Source organism: Strongylocentrotus purpuratus, unplaced genomic scaffold (assembly GCF_000002235.5).
Source record: "Strongylocentrotus purpuratus isolate Spur 01 unplaced genomic scaffold, Spur_5.0 spur5_scaffold_15, whole genome shotgun sequence".
Lineage (NCBI taxonomy): Eukaryota > Metazoa > Echinodermata > Echinoidea > Camarodonta > Strongylocentrotidae > Strongylocentrotus > Strongylocentrotus purpuratus.
Genome location: NW_022145600.1, coordinates 9,250,887 through 9,278,317, shown reverse-complemented (window position 1 = coordinate 9,278,317; position 27,431 = coordinate 9,250,887). Strand labels below are relative to the sequence as shown.

Genomic DNA, 27,431 nt, shown 5'->3' with positions numbered 1-27,431 from the left:
GTCTCCGACTCGTGCAATATTGTCATAGCTCGAGCAATATATTCTTGTAACATACTCAAAGCCATCCAATATATATATATATATATATATATATATATATTCAAAGTAAAGAACCCCCTCCCCAAATATTTTGTTGTTTGTGTGTGTTTAGATATGGCTACAACAACAAAACATAAACCAATACATAGAACTACAACATAGACAATCGGTCACACGATAATTGATAGATGTTATAAAGAAGAAGAATGAAAGAAAACAATGCTGTGGCTGTATCGATTGAAATGAAGGTCTGCATAAGTGCGTCAACTAGTAATAAGATATGGTTTTGTATGACGGTTTTATGTTCCGGTGATACTAATCTTCCGCCGTCTGTATTTTATACATAACAGCAACCAAATTTTGAACTTCAACCCTTGAACCAACACTTTACTTACCTCTAACGTTAACCCTTACCCAAAACCTAAACCTAAACCTCAACCTCAACCTAAACCTAAATCTATCCTTGAACCCAATCGCAAATAAAACCCTAATTGCCGGATCACCGCAGATGGCTGGCTTCGGATGCATTATATGGTGATAAATTGTGAGAATAACGATATTTTTCTGCTTTGAATAGGATTGCTTGTTTGTTGATGACCTTGTTTAGAGTCAAGTAAAATCAGCAATCGAGACGGACTTGGTGTAGTTAATATTTTGTTCTTTATGACACGATCGCATCTTTCTTTTTATTTTAGATTTCAAACAGTAATTTCTCTCTTTCTCTGTCTCTCTCTCTCTCTCTCTCTCTCTCTCTCTCTCTCTCTTATCCCCTCTCATTCTCCCCTCCCTCTCTCTCTTCCCCTTCTATCTCTCTCTCTCTCTCTCTCTCTCTCTCTCTCTCTCTCTCTCGTGTCTATTTATTTAGTTTTTAGTGTCCAAATTTCACTGTCTGTCTCTCTCTTTGTCTCTTGATTCCTCTCTCTCTCTCACTCTCTCGCTCTCCCTCTCTCCAAACCCTTTTCTTTCTTTTACGTCAGACCCTCTCTCTTTCTCCCCCGCTCTCACCCACTCTCTCCCTCTTTCTCGCCCTCCCCTTTCTCTCTCTCTCTCTCTCTCTCTTTCTTTCACTCTCTTTGCCACAAATATCTCTATCCCCCTTCTCTCTCTCTGTCTCTCTCTCTCTCTGTCTCTTCCCCCTCTCTCCCCCCTCTCCCTCCCCTTCTCTCTCTCGCTCTCTCTCTCTCTCTCTCTCTCTCTCTCTCTCTCTCGTGTCTATATATTTCTCTATTTCTCTCAGACCCTCTCTCTCTCCCCCGTTCCCACCACCCTCTCCCTCTTTCTCGCCCTCCCATCCCCTTTATCTATCTCTCTCTTTCTCTTTGTCTCTTTGCCAAAAATATTTATCTGGACAAATGCACACGTACTAAAGAATTCTAAAAACGACGCATGTACTATTATTAAATTATTAGTTTTCATTTTTTTTTGTCTACCTCTAGACTTCTCTCTTCCCCCTTTCCACTTCTCTCTCCTTTTTTTTTCTCTCTCTCTCTTCCTCTTTCTCCCCCTCTCTCTCCCTCTCTTTCTCTCGATATTTTTTTTCTCTCTTTCTCTCCCCTTTTCTTTCTCTCTCTCTTCGCCACAAATATTTCTCCGGTCAAATGCACAGGTACCAAATAATTTTCACAACGACGCAATGTTCTATTATAAACTGATTAGTTTTCGAATTGTGATTTCTACCTCTTTCTCTCTCTCTCTCTCTTTTCTCTTTCTCTCTCCCCATATCTCTCTATCCCTCTCTCTCTCTCTCTCTCTCTCTCTCTTTCTTTCTTCCTATTCTTTATCTCGCTTTGGCTCGACTATTTCCACGGGTAAATGCACAATCACTATATGTTTATAATTTTTTTTTATCGTGTTCCAGTTTCGGGTTGATACGGATGCGCATTATGATATTATCTACATTCCATCTCTATTCATTAAAATCACAGCTACTTTCGGTGCCATTAAATCAATACACTCCCTCTTATTTCATTTTTGCCGAATCAGTACCGGTTATTCGCAACCAAACCCAAACGGTGCGCCGTCAATTTCTGTGTGTATTAACAACTGTCACGCAAAGAGGAAGCGATCGAACTTTAGGAACCCGCCATTACCAACTTCAACGATGGCAGTCCCCAAAATGATGGTTGTATTGCTGGCACTATTACTGCATTGTAAGTATGTCATATGGATATTATAATTGATATCACAGTTTTTGCGACGCGTTGCTTGTTTTATGTGATTCTGTGTAGACAACCGATATTGTTTAATTTGATTTGATTTGATTTATTGGTTTCTGCTTTTTTTTTGGTTTTCATCATGCATTTTCATGAACATTATATAGTTTGATACAATCTTTCAAATGTTTAAAGCAAAGTAGCTTGACGTGCCCATAGCCCTCAACAACATTAACAAAAGGTAGAAGAGTGACTTGCAGAGAAGAAAAAGAAAGGGGAGAGAGAAGTTTTGGTTTTCTGTTAATACAATATTGTGTAGAACGAATGTGAGGGAATGGGATTGAACGGGCTTTCAATTTAAACAACAGGAACGATTTGTCACTCTGGAAATAATAGCAAGTATGCATTATGATTCATAAACAAAACAAAATATGGTAGGTATAGTGAGATATAAAACATAGATACTTTTAACAAGGAATTTAGAGTCCCTGTAAAAGGTCGGAAAAGGTCAACAAACTTTGATAATGCTACTACTACTACTTCTACTACTATTACTACTACTACTTCTACTACTACTACTACTACTACTACTACTACTACTACTACTGATAGTACTACTACTACTACTACTACTGCTACTTCTACTACTACTACTACTACTACTGTTGCTGCTAATGGTGATGATAATTAGGAGGAAGAGGAGGATTTTGATAAACAATAATAATGATAAAGATAATGATAATGGCAATAATAATAATCTTCATCACAATAATCATGATAATGATAATAATTATGGTAGTAATCTTAATATTAATAACAAAGTAATCATAGCGATATTTTGATAAGGATAATAATAGAGGCGATGCTATTAAGCCAACGATACAATTTATATCAGACATGATTTATGTAGCAAGAACACATTTATGAGATTTGCATACAAGAAAAAAAGATGCATTTGAACGAATATTCAGACATTTTAATCAATTATATATCAATTAATCAATTTATTACATAGATTACACACATGTGCATTAATATGGGGGGGGGGGGCTCTGGTCTGAGTCAAACATGAACTCCGTTGATACACATATTATAAGAAGGCTTTAAAATTAGTTAACGTGAGGAATTTCCTGTTTTTTGTACTATTTTATGACACACATTGGTTTCTGTAACTTTCTTAAATCTTCCTTGGTGTTTTTTTTCTGTTTTGTGATCGCATAATGTATATTGGTCATTGCACACTTCTTTACATATTGTTGTTATGTTTAATTCTGCTGTGTATTGTTCAACCTATGAAAAAATATTTTTTCTGTTGCATGATAACAGTTGACTTAATAAATTCAAATTCAGTATTCATCGATTTGCTTTTTAATTTTATTCACCCGTTTTTCCCCCCCCCCCCCCCCCCCCAGTGGCTTCCCACGCCGATGCTCAACCAGCTTATCACGGGAAACTGGTAGGGTCACTTAGTTCTTACGCTCACAGTGTTCAGGGGACGGTTTATGCAGAGGACGATAGGACTTTGAGAATCATTGGATTCTCATACGACGGGACTGCACCAGGTAAATGAGGCCTTGAAGATGATGATGATGATGGCTGTGATGATGGTGATGGTGATGAGGATGGAGATGATGATGGTGATGGTGATGATGGTGGTGGTGATGATGATGATGGTGATGGTAATGATGATAATGGAGATAATAGTGATGATGATGATGATGGTGATAATAGGGGTGATGATGATGATGGTGATGGTGATGATGATGATGGTGATGGTGATGATGGTGGTGGTGATGATGATGATGGTGATGGTAATGATGATAATGGAGATAATAGTGATGATGATGATGATGGTGATAATAGGGGTGATGATGATGGTGATGGTGATGATGATGATGATGATGGTGATGATGATGGTGATGATGATGATGATGGTGATGATGATGAAGATGGTGATGATGATGAAGATGGTGATGATGATGATGATGATGATGGTGGTGATAATAGGGGTGATGATGATGAAGATGATGATGATGGTGATGATGATGATGGTGATGATGGTGATGGTGATGATGATGGTGATGGTGATGATGATGATGATGATGGTGATGATGATGGTGATGATGATGATGATGGTGATGATGATGGTGATGATGATGAAGATGGTGATGATGATGATGATGATGGTGGTGATAATAGGGGTGATGATGATGATGATGATGATGATGATGGTGATGATGATGGTGATGGTGATGGTGATGGTGATGATGATGGTGATAATAGTGATGATGATGAAGATGGTGATGATGATGATGATGATGATAATGGTGATGATGATGATGATGGTGATGGTGATGATGATGGTGATGATGGTGATGATGATGGTGGTGATGATGATGATGGTGTTGATAATAATGTTGATGATGGTGATAATGATGGTGATGGTGATGGTGGTGGTTATGATGATGGTGGTGATGATGGTGATGGTGGTGATGATGATGGTGGTGATGATGATGATGGTTATGATAATAATGTTGATGATGGTGATAATGATAGTGATGGTGGTGGTTATGATGATGGTGATGGTGGTGATGATGATGATGATGATGAAGATGGTTTTGGAGGTTATGATGATGGTGATGAAGATAGTAATGATGATGATGGTGATGATGATGGTGATGACGATGATGGTGATGATGGTGATGATGGTGATGGTGGTGATGATGATGATGATGGTGATGATGGTGATGATGGTGATGGTGGTGATGATGATGATGGTGATGATGATGATGGTGATGGTGGTGATGGTGATGATGATGATGATGATGATGATGGTGATGATGGTGGTGATGGTGATGATGATGGTGATAATAATAATGTTGATGATGGTAATAATAAAGGTGTTGGTGATGGTGATGGTGGTGATTGTGATGGTGATGACGATAACGATGATAATGGTAGTGGTGACAATCATGATGATAATGAATATAACTAGAAAATAGGAAGGTGATGATAATGCTTATGATGATATTGATAATTGGGAGAAAAAAGTTCAGTATACAATTATTAACGTGCACTTTTACACACTTGAAAACTGAAAACGGTGTATGTACTGTAAAATCCTTATTCTAAACACAACTAAAAAGTAACTTCCCCCAGAGCAACTACTCCTAATTTCTGAACCGCAACATTTTTTTGACATATTAAGTTAGTAGGGACTGTGCCTGTGGTTTTTATTTAATTCATGCGTGAAAATCAGTGGTATCTGGAAGTTATGCTTAAAATGAGCGTATTTCAAAATTCAAAAGATTTTCATTTTTCTCGCGTACTTATGGCAAACCAAAAGGGTTTATGTTTATCTCTTGTATCTCTTCCAACATACATATTCAATGTTTTCATATGTATGTCATTATAATATATGCATCTTTTCAATATGTTTGTCTTTTTAATATATTCATCATTGTATATGTTCATCCTAAAGCTATTTTTAGTATTTTTTAAATTTATTCATCTATTCAATATGTTCATCATTGTTCGGAAGGGGGGGGGGGACACTGGTTTTACCTAATAGTTTAGAGAAGAAATGGAGCTGTTGAAAGAAAAACAATACCAATACCAAATAATATAAATTAATATAAATGTGTCCAACTTTAACAAATACTACTATTACTACTACTACTACTACTACTACTACTACTACTACTACTACTACTACTACTACTACTACTACTACTACTGATGCTACTGCTGCTGCTGCTGCTATTACTACTACTACTACTACTCACTGGTGTACTGATGGGGGGGCATGGGGTCAGTTGCCCCTTAACAAATTAAAAAGTGGTTTATTGTCAATTCGATACCAGTGATTTACAATGGATGCTAAAATGGCATGGTTTTTCCATGACCTTCCGGGGGCTCTACCCCTGAACCCCACCAAGAGCCCTACGACGGGCCCCTGGTTGCTAATCTGACAGTAATTAAATGCCTAAATACCCTGAGCTTCCGGGGGCTCCGCCCTCTGGACCCCACCAGGGCCCTTAGACGGGCCCCTATAAATGCTCATTTTTTTTTACCGTAATAAATTGCCTACAAGAACCTAATCTTCAGGGAGGCTATACCCACTGGACCCCACCAAGGGCCCCTGGATGCTCATTTGATCGTAATTTAATGCCTAAAACACCTAAGATTTTTGGGGCTACGCCCCCTTTACCTCACTAGAATTAGTGACCTGCATGCCAGTGTCACAAATAAGGTATCAAAATATGCTCATCCGACCGTAAATAATTGCTTAAAATCCCCCGAGCTTCCAGGAACTCTGCCCCCTGGACCCCATCTTGGGCCCTAAGGCGGGCCACTGGTTGCTATTCTGACCGCTAATAAATGCCTTAAACCCCTGAGCTTCACGGGGCAACGCCCTCGGACCCCCGCTTGGGCTTTGCCCTGGGTCAATTTACGCACCACTTGCTTCGCTCGCTTTGCTCTACCTGATAGTAAATACTTTAGCCTCACCCCCCCCCCCCACTTTGAGAAAGACGTTCCACGGGCCCTGCATGTAACATGTTAGAGTGGGGGTGATGCAGATTGTTTGCTCATTACGCCACTGCTCCCTCATCCCTCGCATTTCGTCCCCCCCCCCCCCCCCCAGGCCATGAAAAGGAATCGCCGCCCCTGCTGTCTATACCATTATACTATCTATACTCCCTATATTAGTAAGAGCATGTACATTACGAAGCTTATACCGTCGCTCTGTTACGTTTCAAAAGGTCATGAGGGTAGGGATAATACATTTGTAGGTTGAGAGATGCTTCTTTTTCAGCAGAAAGGAAAGACGCGTTAAACTCTATTCAGTTTAAAAGTGGTGTTTAATAAAAAGGGCTCTTTCTAGAAAAGGGGCACTTATAGTTAGAATTGTAAAGAAAAAAAAACATTGTATAGAAAGGGGCACTTTTCGTGCTTGTGAAAGTCTGGGTATTGTTCCTCGCCTACCCACTGCTCCACTGACTTACATTATACTGGGAAACCTGTTTAGCCGCTCAAATTTTAGATTTTTTAAATATTAGTTCATTTTGTTACGAGAAAGGGGGAAAAGAAGTGAAAGGGGAACTTATAAGCATAATAAAGGAGTACTTAACAGTAGGGGCACCGTGGGTTTCAAAAAAATGTCAGAGCTAAATATCGGTCGGAGCGATTTTCAAATTTCAGGGGGCAAAAAAGAAATTATTGCTCACATATAGTTTTATGTAGCTTGATATATCATGGTAATTTTGAGGGAAAAGCGATAATCGTTCGCCTTTGCTGCTCTTCAATACTACTATGACAATCAGTATTAAATATTTTGTCAAGGACTAATGATAAATTCGTTTAACAGTTGATTCCCTCCGTTGATTCTTTTGTTTGGATTATTTGGCGGGGAGAGATAGACGTGAACGGTCTCACGCTTAACGACGTTGTATTTTTATTCTTATTTGTTCGTCGTCCCTACAATGCTGTTCGAATATAAAAAACAGCTTTTATTGTTAGGCTTCCCGAAAGAAGTTTCAATTGTTGTTAAGCAATTTTTGGTTGCACCCTGTAGATTATGATGATGTGTTTGATCTTGTTTTCAATAACAAAATCAAACAGATGATAATAGACCAGTTCATGGTTAGCATATGTCCCAAATGACCCCGAATATCCACAGATCTTCAAAACATGAAGAGGCCCCACTTTGTACATTTTGAAATAATCACTCTTATGTAGCGATGGAGGTGGTACATGAATTGCCTTTGCTTGCCTTTGCTTTGCTTTTTCATGGAATGCACTGCTTTTGCATAAACGAATAATGATAAAGGGACTGTGCATGTGGTTTTATTTAACTGGGGGCTTGGGTGCAGTCGCCCCCCCAATAAAATTCAAACGTGGTTCATTTCTAATTCGATACCAGTGATTAACAAATGTTGCTGAAATGACATGACTTTCCGGTATTTGTTCTCACTTTTTTTGTAAATTATACTTTTGTATATACGTTTGTTGGAAATGACAAATTCCTAAAATTACAGTAAGTCAATAAATAAGTATCAGAGCCCTCGAAACGGCGGGTCTCCGCGGGGCTCGAGCCCCCCTCCCCCCCACTAACACACACCCACACACTTAAAATAAAGTAGGCCTATGTTAAAGAATGAAAGAAAAAATAGTGACCTGTCAGTGTCTCAAATGAGGTATCAAAAAATGCTCATCTGACCGTAATTAAATATATACAACCCCTGAGCTTGCGGGGGCTCCGCCCCCTGGATACTCATCTGAAGGAAATTAAATACCTAAAACCAAGGACCCTGAGGCGGGCCCCTGGATGCTCATCTGACCGTAATTTAATGGCTAAAACCCCTGTGCTTCTGGCAGCTTCGCCCCTGAACCCCATTAGGGGCCCTAAGGCGGGCCCCTGAATGCTCATCTGACCGTAATTTAATGGCTAAAACCCCTGTGCTTCTGGCAGCTTCGCCCCTGAACCCCAGTAGGGGCCCTAAGGCGGGCCCCTGAATGCTCATCTGACCGTAATGCCCATGGACCCCACGCCAATTTACGCTCCACTCGCTTCGCTAGCTACGCTCTTTCTGGTCGTAAATACTTTAGCCCCCCCCCCCCCCACTTCGAAAAACGTTCCGCTGGGCCTGCTTGTAACGTTTAAGACTCGGGTGGTAATGCGAAATTGTTTTCCTCCCCCTCTAAACTGCTACTATTAATACTACTACTAATACTACTACTACTACTACTACTACTACTACTTCTACTACTACTACTACTACTACTACTACTACTACTACTACTACTTCTACTACTACTACTACTACTACTACTACTACTTCTACTACTACTACTACTACTACTACTACTACTACTACTACTACTACTACTACTACTACTTCTACTACTACTACTACTACTTCTACTACTACTACTACTACTAAAACTACTACTTTGATGATAACAACGCTCATTAATTTCTATGCCTCACATTTGTGTTCTCCATCTCTTCTTATGCTCATCAATAGATGCGTTCCTATATGGAGGAGAGACGAGCTCACCATCCGGCGCTGGCTTCATCATTCCAAAAGAGGATGGAACGTAAGAATTTATGTTTGATAGAAACAAGATTTTAAAGACTTTCAAAAAATCAACCTTAGAAAGTTTCAATGCCCTCGTCGGCCACCTTCGGAAATGCGCGAACATTATAATGAACAACACCGTAAAATCAACCTAGGGCAAGTTTAAAAGCCTTGTCCATCCTTAATTGAAATGTGCGAACGTCACAGTGACGTATAAGTAATGCGAATATGATTTATATGGGGTATATATTGAACTGGCTTTGTGGTGATTTCTCGAAAGACTTTGTGATCGTTCGTACATGTGTATTTGTCTTTTAGTCATTGTAATTCTCTGTCCATATTTTGCACTGTTTCCCTCCTTTCTCTTTCTTTTAAATATCTCCCTTAATATCATAACTTAAGTATCCTTTCTAATCTAGCTCTCCATCCTCTCTCTCTCTCTCTCTCTCTCTCTCTCTCACATGGTGCACCCGCAAACCTACTGTCAATTTGTTTAAAGCTAATTGTAATGTTTCCTTTTAGTCACTTATGCCTGGATTACATTTGGCTTGCGATTAGTCTACGTTGCCCGTATCCTGCTCGTATCCCCTTTTCCGTTCGGCCTTTGTGCGGAGGCAGGAGGCGGCCGTGAGATTTTCGTACGGATTCACGGGCTCCGCAGCCTTTACGATTTTGTTTCGCGAGAAGTTAAACAAATTTGAAATAATCGTAAGCCCGTAGCCCGTATACATGTCGTAGGTGGCATTGCACAATCCCCGCACGGGCATCGCCCGGAGGCCTCGCACTGATTGTGCAGCAAACGTACGATTTTTCGGTGAACATGGGGACAAAGAAAATCGTACGGAGATTGTAGACGCATGGGGCATTCGCACGGCAATTGCACAGCTATCGCAAGGTTGCTGTACGGTCACCGCGCCTTCTCCGCGCAACCTTTGCACGGAAGCTGCACGGGCTCCGTACGATTTCCGTGCGGAGGCTGCGGAGACTGCACGGCTACTGCATGCAAATTGCACGATTTCCGTACAATCTCCGAGCAGCCTCTGTACGGATTTGCCCCGGCCTGCCCCCGAGGGCCAATACAATAAATGGCACGATGCTCGTAGATAATGTAAACACAAACATCGTAGCCCGTAGCCTCCTATGATGACTACGAAAAATCGTAGACTAATTTATCGTACGGCGCCCGGGGCAAATGTAATCCAGGCATTAACTCCACAATCATTACCCCGTTTTTAGCATTCTTGTCATTGTGGTGCTCTAGTATTATATTCATGGAATGAATTCGTGCCAGGTATCAATTTACCTCACATGGCGTGGCAAAATAATGTAGATTAATGTCTTGCCAAAGGACATTAGTGTCGCGGTGGGACTCGAATCACAAACCATGTGATCCACTGTCCGGTAACGTATCCACTAGATCAAACCTCCATAAATTATGGTTCTTGTTTCATTTAAGCGAGGAAAAACTGGGCTCTTACTCCAACGTCGATATCACGGTAACTCTACCGTCGTCGAAAACTGTCTCAAACCTCGCCTGGATCTCGGTCTGGTGTCGACAATTCGGGGTAATTATCTATGTATCTCCTTAGTATCAGAATAAGTATTATGATAACTCTGCAAGTGTTTTTGTTTGTTATTCTAAGTACTGTATAGGGCCTATGTACGCGCGTAGCCCAACATTGTGTATATTAAATCCCTACCCTCGCCTCCCCTCTGTTCGCGTTCTACATCACCCCCCCTCCCTCTGTCCCCTCCTCTTCCCTCCCCTTCTCCTCACTCTCCCCTCCCTTCCCTCCCCTCCCCCCCTCCCCTATTCTTCCCTCTGTTCCCGTTCTACCTCGCCTCTCTCTCTCCCCTCCTCTTCACTCCCCTCCCCTCTCTCTTTCCCCTCCCTTTCCCTCTACTCCTCCCTTTCCCTCCACTCCCTCCACTCACTCCCCCTCTCCCTCTGCCCCTCCTGCAAGATTTAATAATGCATGAAATTGAAAATGCATAGCTGAAGTTTGTTTTTTTGTCTTCATTAGATCATTTTCCTAGAGAAAACTGTCTAACCGTCTATTAGCAGTGGAGAAATAAGAGAAATAATTAGCACAACTTCTTAGGTCTGAACAAGCTACATTATGATGACAATTCTAATATTTTCCGTTCGTTTGCAGGTCGACTTTGGGCATGTTTCATTTCCATCGGCTTTTGTCCCACCTTCCCCTTACGACCTTGGAGCTCTTGGATTCTCCCCACGCGTCCACGGAACATCGGCCACCGCTGTGGTGGTACTCGACCCCAAGAAAATAAGATTTGAAAACCTGAACTACGATGGATTCGGTCCGGGTAAGATACCAATGATTCGATAAATTTCTTGCTTCACCTCAGTACAGTACAGTACAAAGTCGATATATTAAACTTATGAGTATTTCATTAAAATTCTGACGGGTTGACCAATAATTTGATTCAGTTAGTAATTGACAGAGAGAACGATATTAATTGATCGAATGGTTGATAATGGTAAATTGTTATTGTTTACTGAGCCCATAATATTTGCTTCGGGCCTTGTTTCGTCAAGGTATATGAATAGTGATTGGGTTGTGATTGATAAGTTTTAGGGATATAGGGTCAGGCTTAAATTTATGTGTAGGCCTGTGATCTAGATCTATGCATGGTAGCAGAAACATGGACAATAAACAAGGCCATAGAAAATAGAATAACATCTTTGAAATGTGGATCTACAGAAGAATGATGCGGAAAATATCCTGGAAACGAATGAAAACAAACAAAGAGATATTGCATATGGCAGGGCGTAAACAAATTGCACTAGTAGGATTAGTTAAGGAGAGAAAAAAAAATCAAATAATTTGGTCATGTTAAAAGGCACCAAAGCCTCTTAAAGGATGTATTGGAAAGAAGAGTGGAAGGAAGAAGACCTAGAGTGAGACCCAGAATCAACTGGGAAGAGAATGTCAAGAACTGGAGTGGACTAAAACTGCAAGAGTGCACCATAATGTTAGAAGATAGAGTGAAATGGAGAGATGTTGCAATCAACCTCCGAACCGGGAGAAGGTACCAGGGGCGGCGATCCCGGGGGGGGGGACACGTCCCCCCCTCGAGTTTCTTAAGGGGGGATCGTCCCCCCCTCAAAATTTCAAAAAGTGCACACTCAAAATGTATAGCAAATACTGAATAAAGACTGCAACACACTTTTAGGCTCTGGAGGGCCCAAAAGTGCAGCGTTTAAACAAATAAAAATGCAAAAATCTTCTCACTCGGGAGCTACGCTCCCTCGCATAATATCCTTCAAAATGTAAACGTAAATACCGAGAAAATTGAAGGGTGAAAAAAAGTAAATTGCTAACGTTTATACTATAGTTTTTCTAAGGAATATAATTCTCAAGACACAAAACTTAAAAAACCTGTGAGGGGGTAGTCACTTCCGTCACCTTCACCCTCTCATTCACTATGCTCCCTCGCATTTGCGTACTGATGGGGGCGGGGAGCTTTTGGGGCAGTCCCCCCAAAAAAATTAAATTCAAACGTGGTTATTTCTAATTTTATACCAGTGATTTACAAATGTTGTAGAAATGGCATGATATTTCCCTGACCTTCCGGGTTCCCTGCCCCCTGGACCCCACAAGGGCCTTAAGGCGGCGCCTTGATGCTCATCTGATCGTAATGCCTAATACCCCTAAGCTTCCAGGGGCTCTGCTCTCTGGACCCCACCAAGGGCCCTAAGGCGCCCCCTTGATGCTCATCTGATCGTAATTTAATGCCTAAAACCCCTGAGCTTCTGGGGGCTCCGCCCCCTGGACCCCACCCCAATAAGTGACCTGCATGCCAGTGTCACAAATAAGGTATCAAAATATGCTCATCTGACCGTAATTAAATGCCTAAAACTCCTAAGCTTCCGGGGGCTCCGCCCCCAGGATGCTCATCTGACCTTAATAAATGCCTAAAACCCCTGAGCTTCATTAGGCTCCGCCCCTTGACACCCGCCGGGGATTTGCCCCTGGACCCCACGCCAATGTACGCTCCACTCTGCTTTGCTTTGCTCTACCTTATCGTAAATACTTTACCCCCCCCCCCCACTTCGAAAAAACGTTCCCAGGGCCTGCGTAAAGTGTAAGAGTGGTGGTGATGCAGATTTTTTCTGCCCCCCCCAAAAAAAGAAGGTTTTTGCCAATTATGCCACTGCTCCCTCGTCCCTCGCATTTCGTCCCCCGGTCATGAAAAGAAATCGCCGCCCCTGGAAGGTACTAAGATAGAAATTCCACCGGTGCAAGAATTGCATGGTTGAACGCAGAAAAGATTCGTTATATTAGGATAATTAGGAATTAGAGTCCATAGTGCATGCAGCAAACTGTATTTTGCAGAAGCGTACTTACTGGGCTGGGTGGGGCCTAAGTCTTGCAGTAATCTCCTTTTAATTTTTCATTGCTGGATCACAAAGCCATCTGAATCGTCTCAGAAATCTGTCCTTTTCAATTGGTGATCAAAACATTCCCATTTCCTCAACAATTAGGGACCTGGGGGTCGTGTTTGGTGGGGAAATGAAAATGTCTGACCATGTCACCAACTTATGTCGCACCCTGAACTGGCAAATATATAACTTAAATCGCATCAGAAAGTACTTAGATCGAGAAACATGTCATAATGTTGTTAGAGCACTTGTGTTCTCCAGGCTTGACTATGGTGGATGCTTACTTGGGGGTATAAGTAAGAAGGACCTGGGCAGACTTCAACGTCTGCAAAACAAATGTGCCCGTCTAATCTATCAAAAACCAAAATGGTCTCACGCCACCCCATTGTTGCAGGAACTACACTGGCTCCCAGTTGCTGATAGAATACAATACCGGATACTTGTTCAAACTTTCAAATCTATGTCGACCACCCTTCCTGTATATATTTCCTCACTCTTTCAGCAACAGAGAACATCCTATTCTCTTAGGTCTTCATCAGCTCCTACCTTTGTCATTCCCAAATCCCGTAAACAGGCTGGTTTCAAATCCTTTCAGTCCTTAGCCCCACGTCTCTGGAACAAACTCCCCTCTTTCTTAAGAAACAGTACTTCACTAGATTTCTTCAAAAAACATCTGAAAACTTACCTGTACAACTCCCTTAAATTGTCAAAAGTATAGGAGAGCAGCGCCTTGTAACCTTTGGAAAAGGCGCTATATAAATCCAATTATTATTATTATTATTATTATTATTATTATTATTTTAAATTTCATTTGAAAATAATTAAATAAATCCTGAATTTTGCAGACGCTTACTTTTGGGTTGGCCCAGGTGACACACCAAACAATGATGGGGATTACAAAATACCAGATGAAACGGGAAGGTAAGATATCATCATTATTCTATGACAAAATTGCATATGGGCTTATCTTGAGTAAAAGGGGGCATATTTCGTACGTTAAACGGGACACTTATAGGGTACCTGAACAAAAAATGGGGGGGGGGGGGGCTATGTGCCTCCCCCCCCCCCGGCACACCGCCTGTGATAACGCTACTACATCTACTTATTGTTACTAGACTTTCTACCATCATTATCATCATCATCATCATCATTATAATCATTTGTAGGCCATTTGTTTGTATTATGATGCGGTTATCAAAAGCAAACACAGCATATCAGTGGTAAATTAATCATAATTATATTCCCTTAGTTTACAGATAATCAAAGGTTACTCTGGAGTAAACGTCACCGTGACTCTCCTTGACAATATCACTGTAGCCGACATTGGCCATATCGGACTGTGGTGCGTCGCATTCACAGAGGATTTCGGCCATGTCGACATTCCTGGGCTCAATGTTCTCAACATTCCACCCTTGCCGCTGCCGACACTTACTACAACGACATCGAGTACGACGACGACAGCCAGAACGACTCCCTCGATGGTAAGACGTAGATTCAGCGTGCCGTCAAAATCGGTCGTACAGCAAGTGTTTCAAGGATAATTGCTCAATATTCTACAACACCCGAATTCTCAACTTAAACTCTGGGCCGAACATCATACCTAACCCTAATCCAAGCCTAACCCTTACCCTAACAGTAGCCCACTGTCCTTGAAGAAATAAATCTCGGAGCTCGTAATATATGCTAGTTTCCTATCCAACGAGGATTAATCTGAAATGAAATTAATCATTGAGAAACAAACCAGAAGGAGCATTCAAAATATACTTCCATGATCAGTGATGTCCCTTTTCTTTCACTTATCCTCCTCTTGGTTGCCATGCACCATTTCCCTTGAGTTTTTGTTTTAGAGGTAGGCCCCTTTCATTATTTTGTTAGGAATGATGATAGTTACTTGAATTTCATAATGAACTTAGATCCATTCAGCCAGTGGCACAGATTTACTGGCCTCATGGGGGGGGGGGGGAGGGTGGCAGTGGCATTGGTATTACTTTTCCGGTTGCGGTTCCCTCTCTCCTTTTCTTTTTCACTCCCCCCTCTCTTTCTTCTTCTATATTTTTGCCATTTTTTTGATAGAAGGCCATGTCCTCCCATTTACTCCCCTTGTTCACTCCCTCCCCCCCCCCTCCCCTCTCTTTCTTCTTCTTTATTTTTGCCATTATTTTGATGGAAGACCATGATCTCCCATGCGAGCCCCCAGAAGCTTCGCCACATGCCTACAGCAAAAGAAACAAATGTATAGCTCATTTATGGATTGGGATTTTGACAGCGAATACTTGCTATATGTCCTATTTTCAGGAGTTCTGCAATTGCGAAACGCTGTTCGTGGGTGAGCTTCAAGTCTGTTGGTATATTGACGGAACCGACATCGTTATCCGTCACAGTACACCCAGCGAAGCCGGGAAGTACACCGCATTCGGCGTGAGTGGATCTCCCACGAGCACGCTGATGCCGGGTGGCGACGTCGTGGTCACCTTCGTCGACGACAACGGAGTCGCACAGGCCGTTGATTACCACCTCGGCTCCAGGGCTCAAGTAAGCTTTCCTCTGCAGTCCATACCATGTTTACAGTGCTTATCATGCATATTCAGGTGCATGTATTGCTATAAACGGAGGGGGGGGGGGGGCGGGTTGGGGGGGGGGGGGCGTGTTGGGGGCGGGTTGATGGGACGAATGTCCATGCCACCGGTTACGTCAGCTCCTAGGCTTCCGAGTCTCCAGAAAATCTTCCCTCCACTGCATCCTAAAAAAATATGATTTCCTAAAAAAAAAATCCTATCTGATTTTAATTTGTATTTTATATATATATTTCAATGTTAAATCACTTAAATTATAATTCTAAAAACATTCCCATATGATATGTATCTGTAGTACTATGCACGTACTGCTTTGCAACCCTAAACACTTGAGATGTTTCAACACCTTGATTTTACAACTGCTATCTCTATCATTACTCTCTGTCTTATATAGTGCTCACCTCAAAATGGCGGTGGAGCGTGCCCCGACGTCATCTCATCGAATTCGGCCAACAATGACGTCACGCTAGTCGAATCATCGATTGATAATGGAATGACCCATATAGTTTATCGAAGACCATTGGCAGCTACTGGTAAGTCATGAGATCAGATCTCCTATGTGAGATATGGAACCTGTCAATTTATGGACAATTAAATTGCTTTTCGGTTCATAAAGTATGACGCCCTCTGGTTGCATATGGAAACGTTTGCTTGGATTTGTCTCATAAAAGAAGTTGACCACAAACTGACTCCCACACGGTTTTGAGTGCTCAGGGGTCACGGGCCACTGGCTTCATTGGGCAGGTAGTGCCATTATGTGAATGGGTAAATTAACTATTACAAAATGAGGGGACACATTACATTGTACAATAGGGACACACATTGTTTTTATTGTGCAGAACATACTCTTTTATTGACTTACTTATTGAATGAAACTATAAAACCAAAATGCAGTTTGTATTCTAACAATTTGAGTACAAAGAATAATAACAGGTGAATGAAATGCATAAACACCACAAACACCTGGGAAGGAAGCATTCATAAATTTGAATAGGCCTAGTTGATAAACGACTCCGCATGAAACTATAAAACCAAATTGTAATTTGCGTTCTGGCAATTGGAGTAAAAAGAATGAGGTGAATAAAATGCTTCAACAACACAAACACCTGGGAAGGAAGCATGATGCTGTGAGCAAATTGGAGTGGGTAATTACGGGCATATAATTATAGGACGGTACATAATTTGCTGAGGGCTTAGATATCTTAATCTGTGACAAACCTCCCACCCCCCCCCCCCGATGTAAATGTTAAAATTTTGAGGGGAATGCTTGGCAAATTAGGGGTCGAACACCCTGCACCCCCTAATGGCCCCAACATCACTCACTTACGGGAAGCTTACAGTAGATAAACATATTCAATTCATCCTGAAATGACTTGGGAAGATCTGGGGAGGTTGACTGCCTCGGAACCCTATGAATACTGCCGTTTTCCTTAAGTCCTAACATTAGTGGTCTTGTATCCTGTTAGGGCAATGGGTAACGACTAACGGGACGTTTAACATTTCGTTTTTGTGTCCGGTTGACCCACACTACGCCCGGGATAGATTCATGGAAGAGAGGGTTGAGTTCTGGTAAAGATAAAACATAATTTGTGAGCCTTTTCATTAATGAATATCGTATACATTTACCCTAAAAATGGCGGCTATTCTAAGGACCTCATATTCAAAACATATCCAAACAATGGCTGAAAGGTTTCGATCAAACACTTGTAGGTAGTTCCGTGTACCCGTTTCTTTGTGCAGTGCATGGGATCTTCAGGAGTTTTCAATTTTGATTCCCCCCCCCCCCAATTCATTTTGTTCATTCCAAAACTTCACAATATACACTAATTATTATGTACTACATTATCAAACTTTTCCACTTCTTTCAGATAGTTTCTGTCACAATTGTTATCGTATGACCACTACTTAACCTAATCAATTTCATTTTCAATTTCAATTTTTCAATTTATTCATGTTTCCGACAAAACATTACAAATCGATTATAAGCATTTAAAACAAATGTAAGAAATTCATGATGTCTCATCGGGGAAAATGGGGTTTAACACGTTTAGGACGAGTCGCTACTACATCTGTATAATGTAGGCTCTTTAATTGAGATACCCCCGCTTTAATAAAAAAAAAAAATATTATTTCTATGCGCCGTCTACCTAGAAATTCTATTCCGAGGCGCATCGATTATTACCCCGGCTTTAGCCTAATGGCTGCCATTACAGCGCTCCGGCATGTCAAGGAATTAATTCCTTCCATGTACCCATGATAATGTACCTAATTATTGACCTTATTTCAGATGCGACTTACGACAAAGCAATCTCAACAACCGGACCTACGTACATGATCTGGGCTCAAGGGTTAATCAATGCTGATGGCCGTGTCGCCTATCACTCACAGCGCTCTCCAGGTAATAAAATAAGATATTTTTTGTATAATCCAAAAAAGTCTAGAATGAATACAAAGTAAAAGAAAAACATGATAGTAAGGAAAGGAGGCATCAGTTGTTTGAATTATTGCTACTGAGGATGAATATTATGATGGTGAGTTAAACCAGGCGAAGAGGATCGAGAGATTAAGAAGGTAGGTAAGTAAAGACTGTACAGAGATAGATATTCCAAGGCTTGAATTTGTCATTTGTAATCAGGATTTATTCCTCCTTCTTCTTGTTCGTGTGGATCTTGCATATGATTCCAATCAATGCCTACAATATTCAAGCCCCGCCCCCCCCCCACTCAGTGTTATTTAGGGTACGCATATGCGTGTTCCCTCCTTTTGAAAACACCCCCTAAGTCCGGTGTGTAAAGTCCTTTTTGTGTATGTACGAGCCGGACTTTGGTGCGTAAAAAGTACCCCTTTACTGGATATTTTGGTAGCACGCATGCGGTCATTCCGACCACGGAGTGGGGGAGGCGGGGGGGGGGGGGGGGCGGGATTCAAGCAAACGGCAGATTAAAGTATCGGGTGAATTTCAACAGGAACTGCATTTAATTTGGAATAACCTATTGGAAATGCAGTGCGTCTGTAATATCAAACTTCCTATGGTGGCAGGAGTGGGATAGGCTGACAGCAAGGAATTCCAAGGATATTCATCCGCGCATATCTGACCCAAGTTCAGCTTCTGAGGGGTGATATCAGGAGGGAAAGAAGCCATTAGCTTCAGACAGCAATGAATATCCAGGTTGTCGGCTCAAAACCCTGTGGCAGACCTTGCAATAAAACCTGAGGGGGGGGGGGATGTTTCACAAAGACTAAGATCGACTTTAAGTTGGACTTAACTATGGCAGGCCGTTCATGCCACTGTTTGCTCTCACCGTTTACTGGCATTGGTGTCTCAAGGGACGTATAAATCGTGGATCCAAATCTACAGAATTTACATGTTTTGATAGTTCATTATTGAAGAAAAAAATATTATCTAAAGATCACAATTGAGAGACCAAATGTGAGAGCAACTAGTGGCATGAATGGCCTGTCATAGTTAAGTCCAACTAAAGTCGATCTTAGTCTTTGTGAAACACCCCCCCCCCCCCCCTCGGAAGGATCGAGACACTATGAAGGAAGATGAAGAGCATCACCAGGGTGGATGCTGAAGATTCAGAGAAGGACCATAAGGGAGATGAACGACTAACCCACACAGCGTGGGGAAAACGGACGCTACTCGATGACGATGATAATAATAAGGTAGCAGCGTTAGAGTGGCACTGTCTAATTGTTGTTTGTTTTCAGTGTTTAGCAACACTACAAGCATGACAAAGCAAAAGTGAGCACTGGAATGATATCATGATAATCATAATTCTCGAAATAGTCATAAGAACTGTTTTTTTTTAATCGCCCTGCTATTGTTTCCAGGTAACTCGAACCCCCAGATCGACTTTAATCAGGTAAGCTCGACGTGTGCTCCTGTAAGTGAGACAACGACTGCACCTAGCAACCCCTCAGACACCACGACCACACCTAGCAACCCCTCCGAGACCACACCTTCGGAGGAGGAGGGCTGGACCATTGAGGGCATCATGGAGACAGAAGATGCAACGTTCACGGTGGAGATGGGATTGACAGGAGGTCAGCAAGGGTACAACTACATCACCGGTAATTCAGAATTAGTAGATATAGTTTATGAACTGGTGGTATAATCGAGAAGGGATGCTAGATCCCCCCCCCCTATACCTCATGACTGGACTCTCCACTATCTGAACTCTAATTTGACACTGTATCTTAAGACTGGTATTTGTTTTCTCTTCAGTACAAGACACCTAAAGATTGTCATATTCATAATTGCTATCACCTCGTGTTATAATTTCCATTGTCACCACCACCACATGCATCATCGTCATCAACATTATCGTGTTCAATCATCAGATAACCACTACCACGACCCACTACGTCAAATCTACTATTATTACCACCACAAAGAACGTCGATCCCATCAAAATTAATATCTATTTATTTCATTTAATAGTTATAATCATTATTTATATTTATTTATGTATCTATTTATATTCATCAATTAATTTATTTTTCTATCAATTTGAATATGTATTTATGTGAAATATTTGTTTATCTATTATAACATTATATTGATATGGTGAGGCCTATCCAACATATAGAAACCAATACAATAAAATGTAGACAAGACTCTAATAAACCTGGATAAATATTTTAAAAAACGTTGACATCATCATGATAACAAGATATTTGTCTTGGTATAGGATCCGTTGGCTGGGGCATTGCTTGGTTTATCAACGGCCAGCTTATTCCTGTTCTCACTCTCAGTCGCGGTAAGACCTACACTTTCTTAGTGAGCGGAGGAGATGAACCGTCAGTGAACGCTAACTATCATCCATTCTACATCACCGATGACTCTGCTGGAGGATACGCCCAACTCTCGCAAGATGAACAGCAGGTAATGAAACCCTGGTGGTATCACTTCATAATCAAAGAACCAATGCGTTAGGAGAATCGAGAATGGCGTCTTTAAACAAAAATTCTTTACATACTTTCAAGAACATTCAAGAAAGTGATAGATAGAGAAAGAACGAGAACCTAGAGGGGGAGGAGAGAGAGAGAGAGAGAGAGAGAGAGGGTGGGGATGGGAGAGGGAAAGAACGATAAAAGATGATTACTTTGGCGTTTCTACATCACCGATGACTCTGCTGGAGGATACGCCAAACTATCGCAAGATGAACATTACGTAATGAAACCCTGGTGGTATCACTTCATAAGCAAAGAGCTCATGCGTTAGGAGAGTCGAAAATGACGTCTTTAAACAAAAAGTTGTTAAAATGCTTTCGAGAACAGTCAAGAAGATGATAGATAGAGAAAGAAAGAGAAAACCAGAGAGAGAGAGGGAGAGAGAGAGAGAGAGAGAGAGAGAGGGGGGTGGGGTGGGAGAAGGAAAGAACGAGAAAAGCTGATTACTTTGGCGTTTCATCAACTAAGATCGATTTCATATCTCTGTTTCCCTTTCGAACAGACGACCCAATCCAATTAATTTAAGATTAATTTTAAGGCTTGATGAAACATTCTCCTGGCATGAATTATTGCGAATTGAGAAAAAGCAATAGATATATTAGATTAAGCAAATATAAATATTGTCATTGTTTTCACTTCTCTTATTTAATCTTTAACAGAATATCACAATCTACGCGGGGCCGGAAGGTAAGGTTTCCTTGATCGTTTAAAAGCGATTTTCCAAACAGATCTGTTGTCTATGTTTTGTATTTCAATACCTGATGAATATTCATGAATATACATTTAACAACTAAACTATTCATACCCCATGTAAACTTGATGTTTTGTTTTTGCTTTACGTAACTCAAGAATGAAAGTTGGACTGGTTGAATTTATGGCCTTTGATGAATACTTTTAGATGTAAGCTTTTATGATACATTCTTAAGGAACATAAATCGGGACAACTAAATTTTTCACATGCTTAAACGACTACAAAACTTCGTAAGCGTATTCATAATTTAGTTGTTCTGAGACTGTTTTGTCTTTTACTGTTCATTTTCTTATAAATGTCATTATACTAGGATTGATCAATCGTCCGTGGTTTTTCTTCTAATCATGTGCCATAATTTATCATATAGGCATTTCCTTAACCTATATTTAAACGTCTCTGTCCATAACAGTTTCTGGTTAGTAAGATTGGTGCATACACTGTAAAAAAATAATAGTCGAAATAACTCAATAAAATTGAGGAAAAGAATTGCCTTATTTTTATTAAGTAAATATTACCTACGGCATCTTAAGTAGAATTTACTTATTTTGCTGAATAAATTTTTACTCAGTTAAATCGAGTTACATTAACGTAAATAATTTAAGTATTGTAATCATTTTAGATAATTAAAAAAAAAGAAGCTATGATAGGATTACATATTGCACGATTTGATACCCATCTAATCTAACAAGTAACATCCACTAATCATTCACTACTTCTATTTAAGAGTAATCACTAATCACTAACACTACTTCTATTTAAGATTTAACCGTATATATATATATATATATCTACCACCATCACAAACTATTACATACGCTTCAATTCGACACATATTGAAAGGCTCCAAATTTTATATATACTTGATCGTAGCATCTTAAAAGGAAAATTGGTTGACAATTTCCTGAAATATCAAGTTTTGATTTGTTTTGAACTGGGTAATAATTAAAAATTGTCTTGTCTTTGCTTAGCCATGTTAAATGAATTAGTAAATGTTTTAAAGTCCTTAAATTTTCATTCAACCACAAAAAAGAATTGTTTTATTTAAAAAAGAGTTTAATTTGGTCTTAATGAATATTTATAAATTATGTAAATATTTCTATTTCGCACTGCATCGGTCCTTACTTTAAAAAGATAAGAATAATCAACATAAATTGTTTGAGTAATACGTATAATTTCTGATTTTGAGTTAAAATTACTAAATTAATACAAGCTGAAATTACTTAAAGTTCTTATGTATTTGATTTTACTTAAATATTCCACGTATGTTCTACTAAATTGAAAGTTTGAGTTAGCAAGACTTAAATTTAGTGCGTAAGTGGCAAAACTAATGTTTTCAAGAAAATTCTACATGGAAAAAATACGTAAAAATTACCAATGAACAAATTCTTTTTTACAGTGTAGTATTTAAAAAGGCGTGCCATGTTCTTTTTATTCGTTCCTACTCCACCGTCTCTTTCTTCTTCCCATGCTTTTTTTCCCATTATTTTCTTTCTCTTCGTTTAAACTTTCCCATTTTCTTCTCTATTACTTATTTCTTCTTCTTCTACTCTTTCTGATCACTTTTGCTTTCTCTTTTGACGAGTTCTCTTTTCTTTTCCACTATCACCATCACCGTCACCATGACAATTAACATTATATTTTTTTGGAATGAAATCCTGTTCAGTGATTGGTAAACATAGCATCATGTGACCAAACATAACATTGTTATGATGTTACCGAAAAAGAAAAATATGCTATACTGTGACGTCATCCATGGTATAGTGCACTATACCATGGCACTATACCATGGATGACGTCATAGATATTTTCTTCCAAGACACTACTGTGCATGCATTCAGCAAGCGAACAGGATTTCAAATGCTTCTAGCGGGCAACTCGGGGGTGTCACGGCGCTTATGCCGTGCAATTTACGGTGAGCCGCAGTAACTGCTCCACACTACTGCAGTATTTGTATAGCGCCAGCTTTAATTCAGTCTTGAACTTGTGGATTCCACGGTGACAGAAATTATTATAATTATATTATGGTTTGAAAAAATAAAACAAATATATCATGCACTATTTCAAGCCACTAGTGAAATTATGGATTCCTCGGCGACATAAATAGTGCTATTCCTGCCACCTCGATCCATAATTTCAACTAGAGCCTCTCAGTACATGGTATTTTTGTTTACTGTTATCATTACCATCATTATCATCACCATCGTCATCACAATTTTCATCATTTTACGTCTCATCATTTTCCCATTGCTTCTCCAATTATTCTTCGTATTCTGTTAAATTCATCGCTGACTCTTTAAAAAATAGAGGGCCCACTTTGTCAATGGGAAAGCACTGATGAGACTGGAAGCCCCGATGACTACACATCATTCGAAGACTACAAGAACACCTTGACTGTTGTTTGCCAGCCCGGTGAGCCTGGCGAACTCGTGTGGACCGTACCGATGGACGCCCCTGATCTCTTGTACTATCACGTAAGAAAGATGAATCTGGCTGATAGCCAAGACATCGTGAACTCCATACTTTACTATACACTGAACGACCTTCCGGCTCGCGCATATTTTTTTTACACAACTGTTTAGCCACTTCAGTCAAATATACTGTGCAAACGACTAGAGACAGAGTCTAGCATTACCCTTCGCAATTTTGTTGGATAATTGCTGGAGCTGTACATGTGTATAGGGTCTACATAGTTTTACTTGTTATTTGTTTCGGGTTAAATCTATCCTCTCTTCTCTTTCATTATGTATTTCTGTGTTCTCCTTCAATCTATCCTCTTCTCTTTTGTCATGTATTTCTTTCTTTTTTCTTCAATCTATCCTTTTTCTCCTTCGTTATATTTGTTTTTCCTTCAATCTATCCCCCAGTTCTCCTTCGTTATGTATTTCCTTTGTTCGCCTTCATTCTAACCTCTTCTCTTTTGTTTTATGTATTTCTTTGTTTTTCCTTCAATCTATCCTCTTCTCCTTCGTCGATCATCTATTTCTGTGTTTAAATCTGATATAGATTACGTTTCTCCTTCTTTATGTATTTCCCTGTTTTTCCATAGCCTATATCTATGATCCTCTTAGCTCTTCAATTATGTATTTCTATGTTCTTCCTTCTTGGAATTTTTTCGCGAAAATGGCTAAACAGTTGTGTAAAAAAAAAAATGCGCTTCCGGCTCTCACCGGTTGTTGTTGGGAGATTGGGGGATAATAAGGAAATGTGATAGGCCTATAATGAAAACGAAACTGAAATAAATGGAGGAAGAACAGGTATTGAAATGGCTCGATCTTGGTAAGGATTGCTAGATAGCGCTTGAGCCCATCTCTCCATTAAAGCCCCACTGCACTTTTTATATCTACCTTAATTGCGCCTCTATACAGCCAACAATGCCTAAGCGGTACCCGTTGTTCCCCATGATGCCCTTTTTCTTATGTTTAATAGTTGAGAGCTGATTGATGAGATAACCACCTGCCAGTGACCATGCAGGGGGTCTAATCCCTCCATGCCGAACTAGTGCAGAGGGGCTTTAAAAGGAGGGGCGCCAAGAAGATCGCCCCTCATACTCAGTAAATGTCTGGTATACAGAAATATGAAGTATTTTTATCTTTGGGCATATTTATGTCGTTCAATTGTTACCGCATCGGGTTTTATAGGCGGTCTACTATAGCTCAGCTGCGTCATGTTTGCACGCACGTGGCTAATTATTTTTAATCTCTCTGAAACGTTGCAGAAACAGACCACTCGCATGTGTCAGTAGTAGGGAGGTATATAATTTAATCGGTTGCTGCAAAGCTTAATATTTTTCTTCTTCCAATCATGCAGTAATTATGTTCATTTGCACTTCGTGTTTCCTCACTCGTGACCAGTTATCATAAACTTTTGAAATTCGTAGTGCTACACCCATCGCTTCCTTGGCTGGAAAATCCATCTGGTGGATGGTGACGAGAGTCCCGGTAACCCTGGTGGACGTGTGCCATCGATCGCAAATTCGCCGCCCGTTGTTGCTGCAGCGTCACTTTTCGCTTCTCTCTCACAGTACCTGGCAGGACTTGGCATGTGGATTCGCCAAAGAGCATGATTTAGCAGTTTGATGACCCTAAGTAAGATCTAACAGTTCTGCTAGAAAAAGACGCGCCTTTCGAGAGAGAGAGAGAGAGAGAGAGAGAGAGTGTTTTTATTGGAGTTTTTATTAGAATAGAGTGACATAACCATTAATTCTCATGGATTTCTAACTACCCTCTCCCCCTCCCAAAACAAATATTGTCCAAGGCATTTTCTTTGTCCCGGGTCTGTTCCACTGGAAATCTTAGTGCAGTCTTAGAAATAAACTATACCAATATGCTTATAATAAAAATATTCCAGGTCATTCCAAAAACATTTACATTTCGATTTCCACATTTCTTTGACTCCTACAATTTTCCATGATGATGAATTTCCCTTTTGGATAATTAAGCAGCGCTAGATGCCCAAAGAGAAAATCAATCAACATTTTAGATTAATAGGTAGGCCTACTTAAATGTTATGGTCATTTTGCTAAGGAAGAAAGACAAAATATACTGGGTTTGGCATCATAGAACGAATAAAACAAATAAAGAAAGGTGCTTCAAATTATCATATTAGGAGTCCATTTACACACCTATAGTGGGATCTTATCGTCGCAATTGAATAAACTGAAGTCAACTGGAGGTGAATATTTGTGCCAGATATTCTATTTTGGGCTTAGTTCTCTGTAGTTTAATTTAATTTAATTGTTGATCCATCGAAATTATGATGTACCAAACATCTGGCCGAAGAAAGTTTTAAAGCCACATTGACTATGTTGTATGATAAGATTTTGTTTTAAAGGTGTCACTGATTATTGATTGTAGTTTACACAGAGCAACGCTTATATTTGTTTGTAATATTCTTGAGAGGTTACAATTTTTTGGTATAAACGCTTGCACATTTTATGCATGATATTTTTTTCTCAGAAGATCGATTTAATCCCCAAGTAAACCTTGTAGAAACTGTAGTTCATATATATTTATATCTTAGATGTAGCTATGATGATCAATGATGTAGATAATTCATTTTATTTGACTACTAAGAAACTAAGTACATGTATATGTAGATTATATTATAACTATAAACAAAACAAACAAATAACCCTGATATATATATATATATATATATATATAATCATGTATAGGTCTTTTAACATTGTTTGTTATTTCATGTATTTGTAATTCTTCTCTTTTTTTGGTGGAAAGGGCCTCTTAGAAATACAGTATTAATACTGAGAGAGTTACCTTGTTTAAATAAAACGAATAAATAAATAAATAAATAAATAAAAATAATTGGACCTTTGACTTAAGGGACTTGGTAACATTGTAAAGATGAAAGAAAATGCTAGATGTACAATTAAAGATAATCTGAAAGCTTGAGTGAAAACGGACCATTATTAACAAAAAAAAATTGAGAAAAACTGATCTGATCGATTCC

At 40.0% G+C, this 27,431-nt stretch overlaps 1 protein-coding gene across 1 annotated transcript; it reads left to right on the top strand.

Annotated features, from left to right (window-relative positions):
• The first annotated feature begins 1,996 nt into the window (after positions 1-1,996).
• LOC115924010 (protein Skeletor, isoforms B/C-like) lies at positions 1,997-26,068 on the top strand. The gene is made up of 15 exons (XM_030985514.1): positions 1,997-2,189; positions 3,605-3,754; positions 9,221-9,293; positions 10,731-10,839; positions 11,431-11,602; positions 14,528-14,603; positions 14,932-15,163; positions 15,978-16,214; positions 16,650-16,788; positions 18,543-18,653; positions 20,093-20,332; positions 20,953-21,146; positions 21,874-21,901; positions 24,270-24,436; positions 25,843-26,068. The coding sequence occupies exons 1-15, from the start codon at positions 2,141-2,143 to the stop codon at positions 26,026-26,028; spliced, it is 2,163 nt and encodes a 720-aa protein (XP_030841374.1). The 5' UTR covers positions 1,997-2,140; the 3' UTR covers positions 26,029-26,068.
• The last annotated feature ends 1,363 nt before the right edge of the window (positions 26,069-27,431 follow it).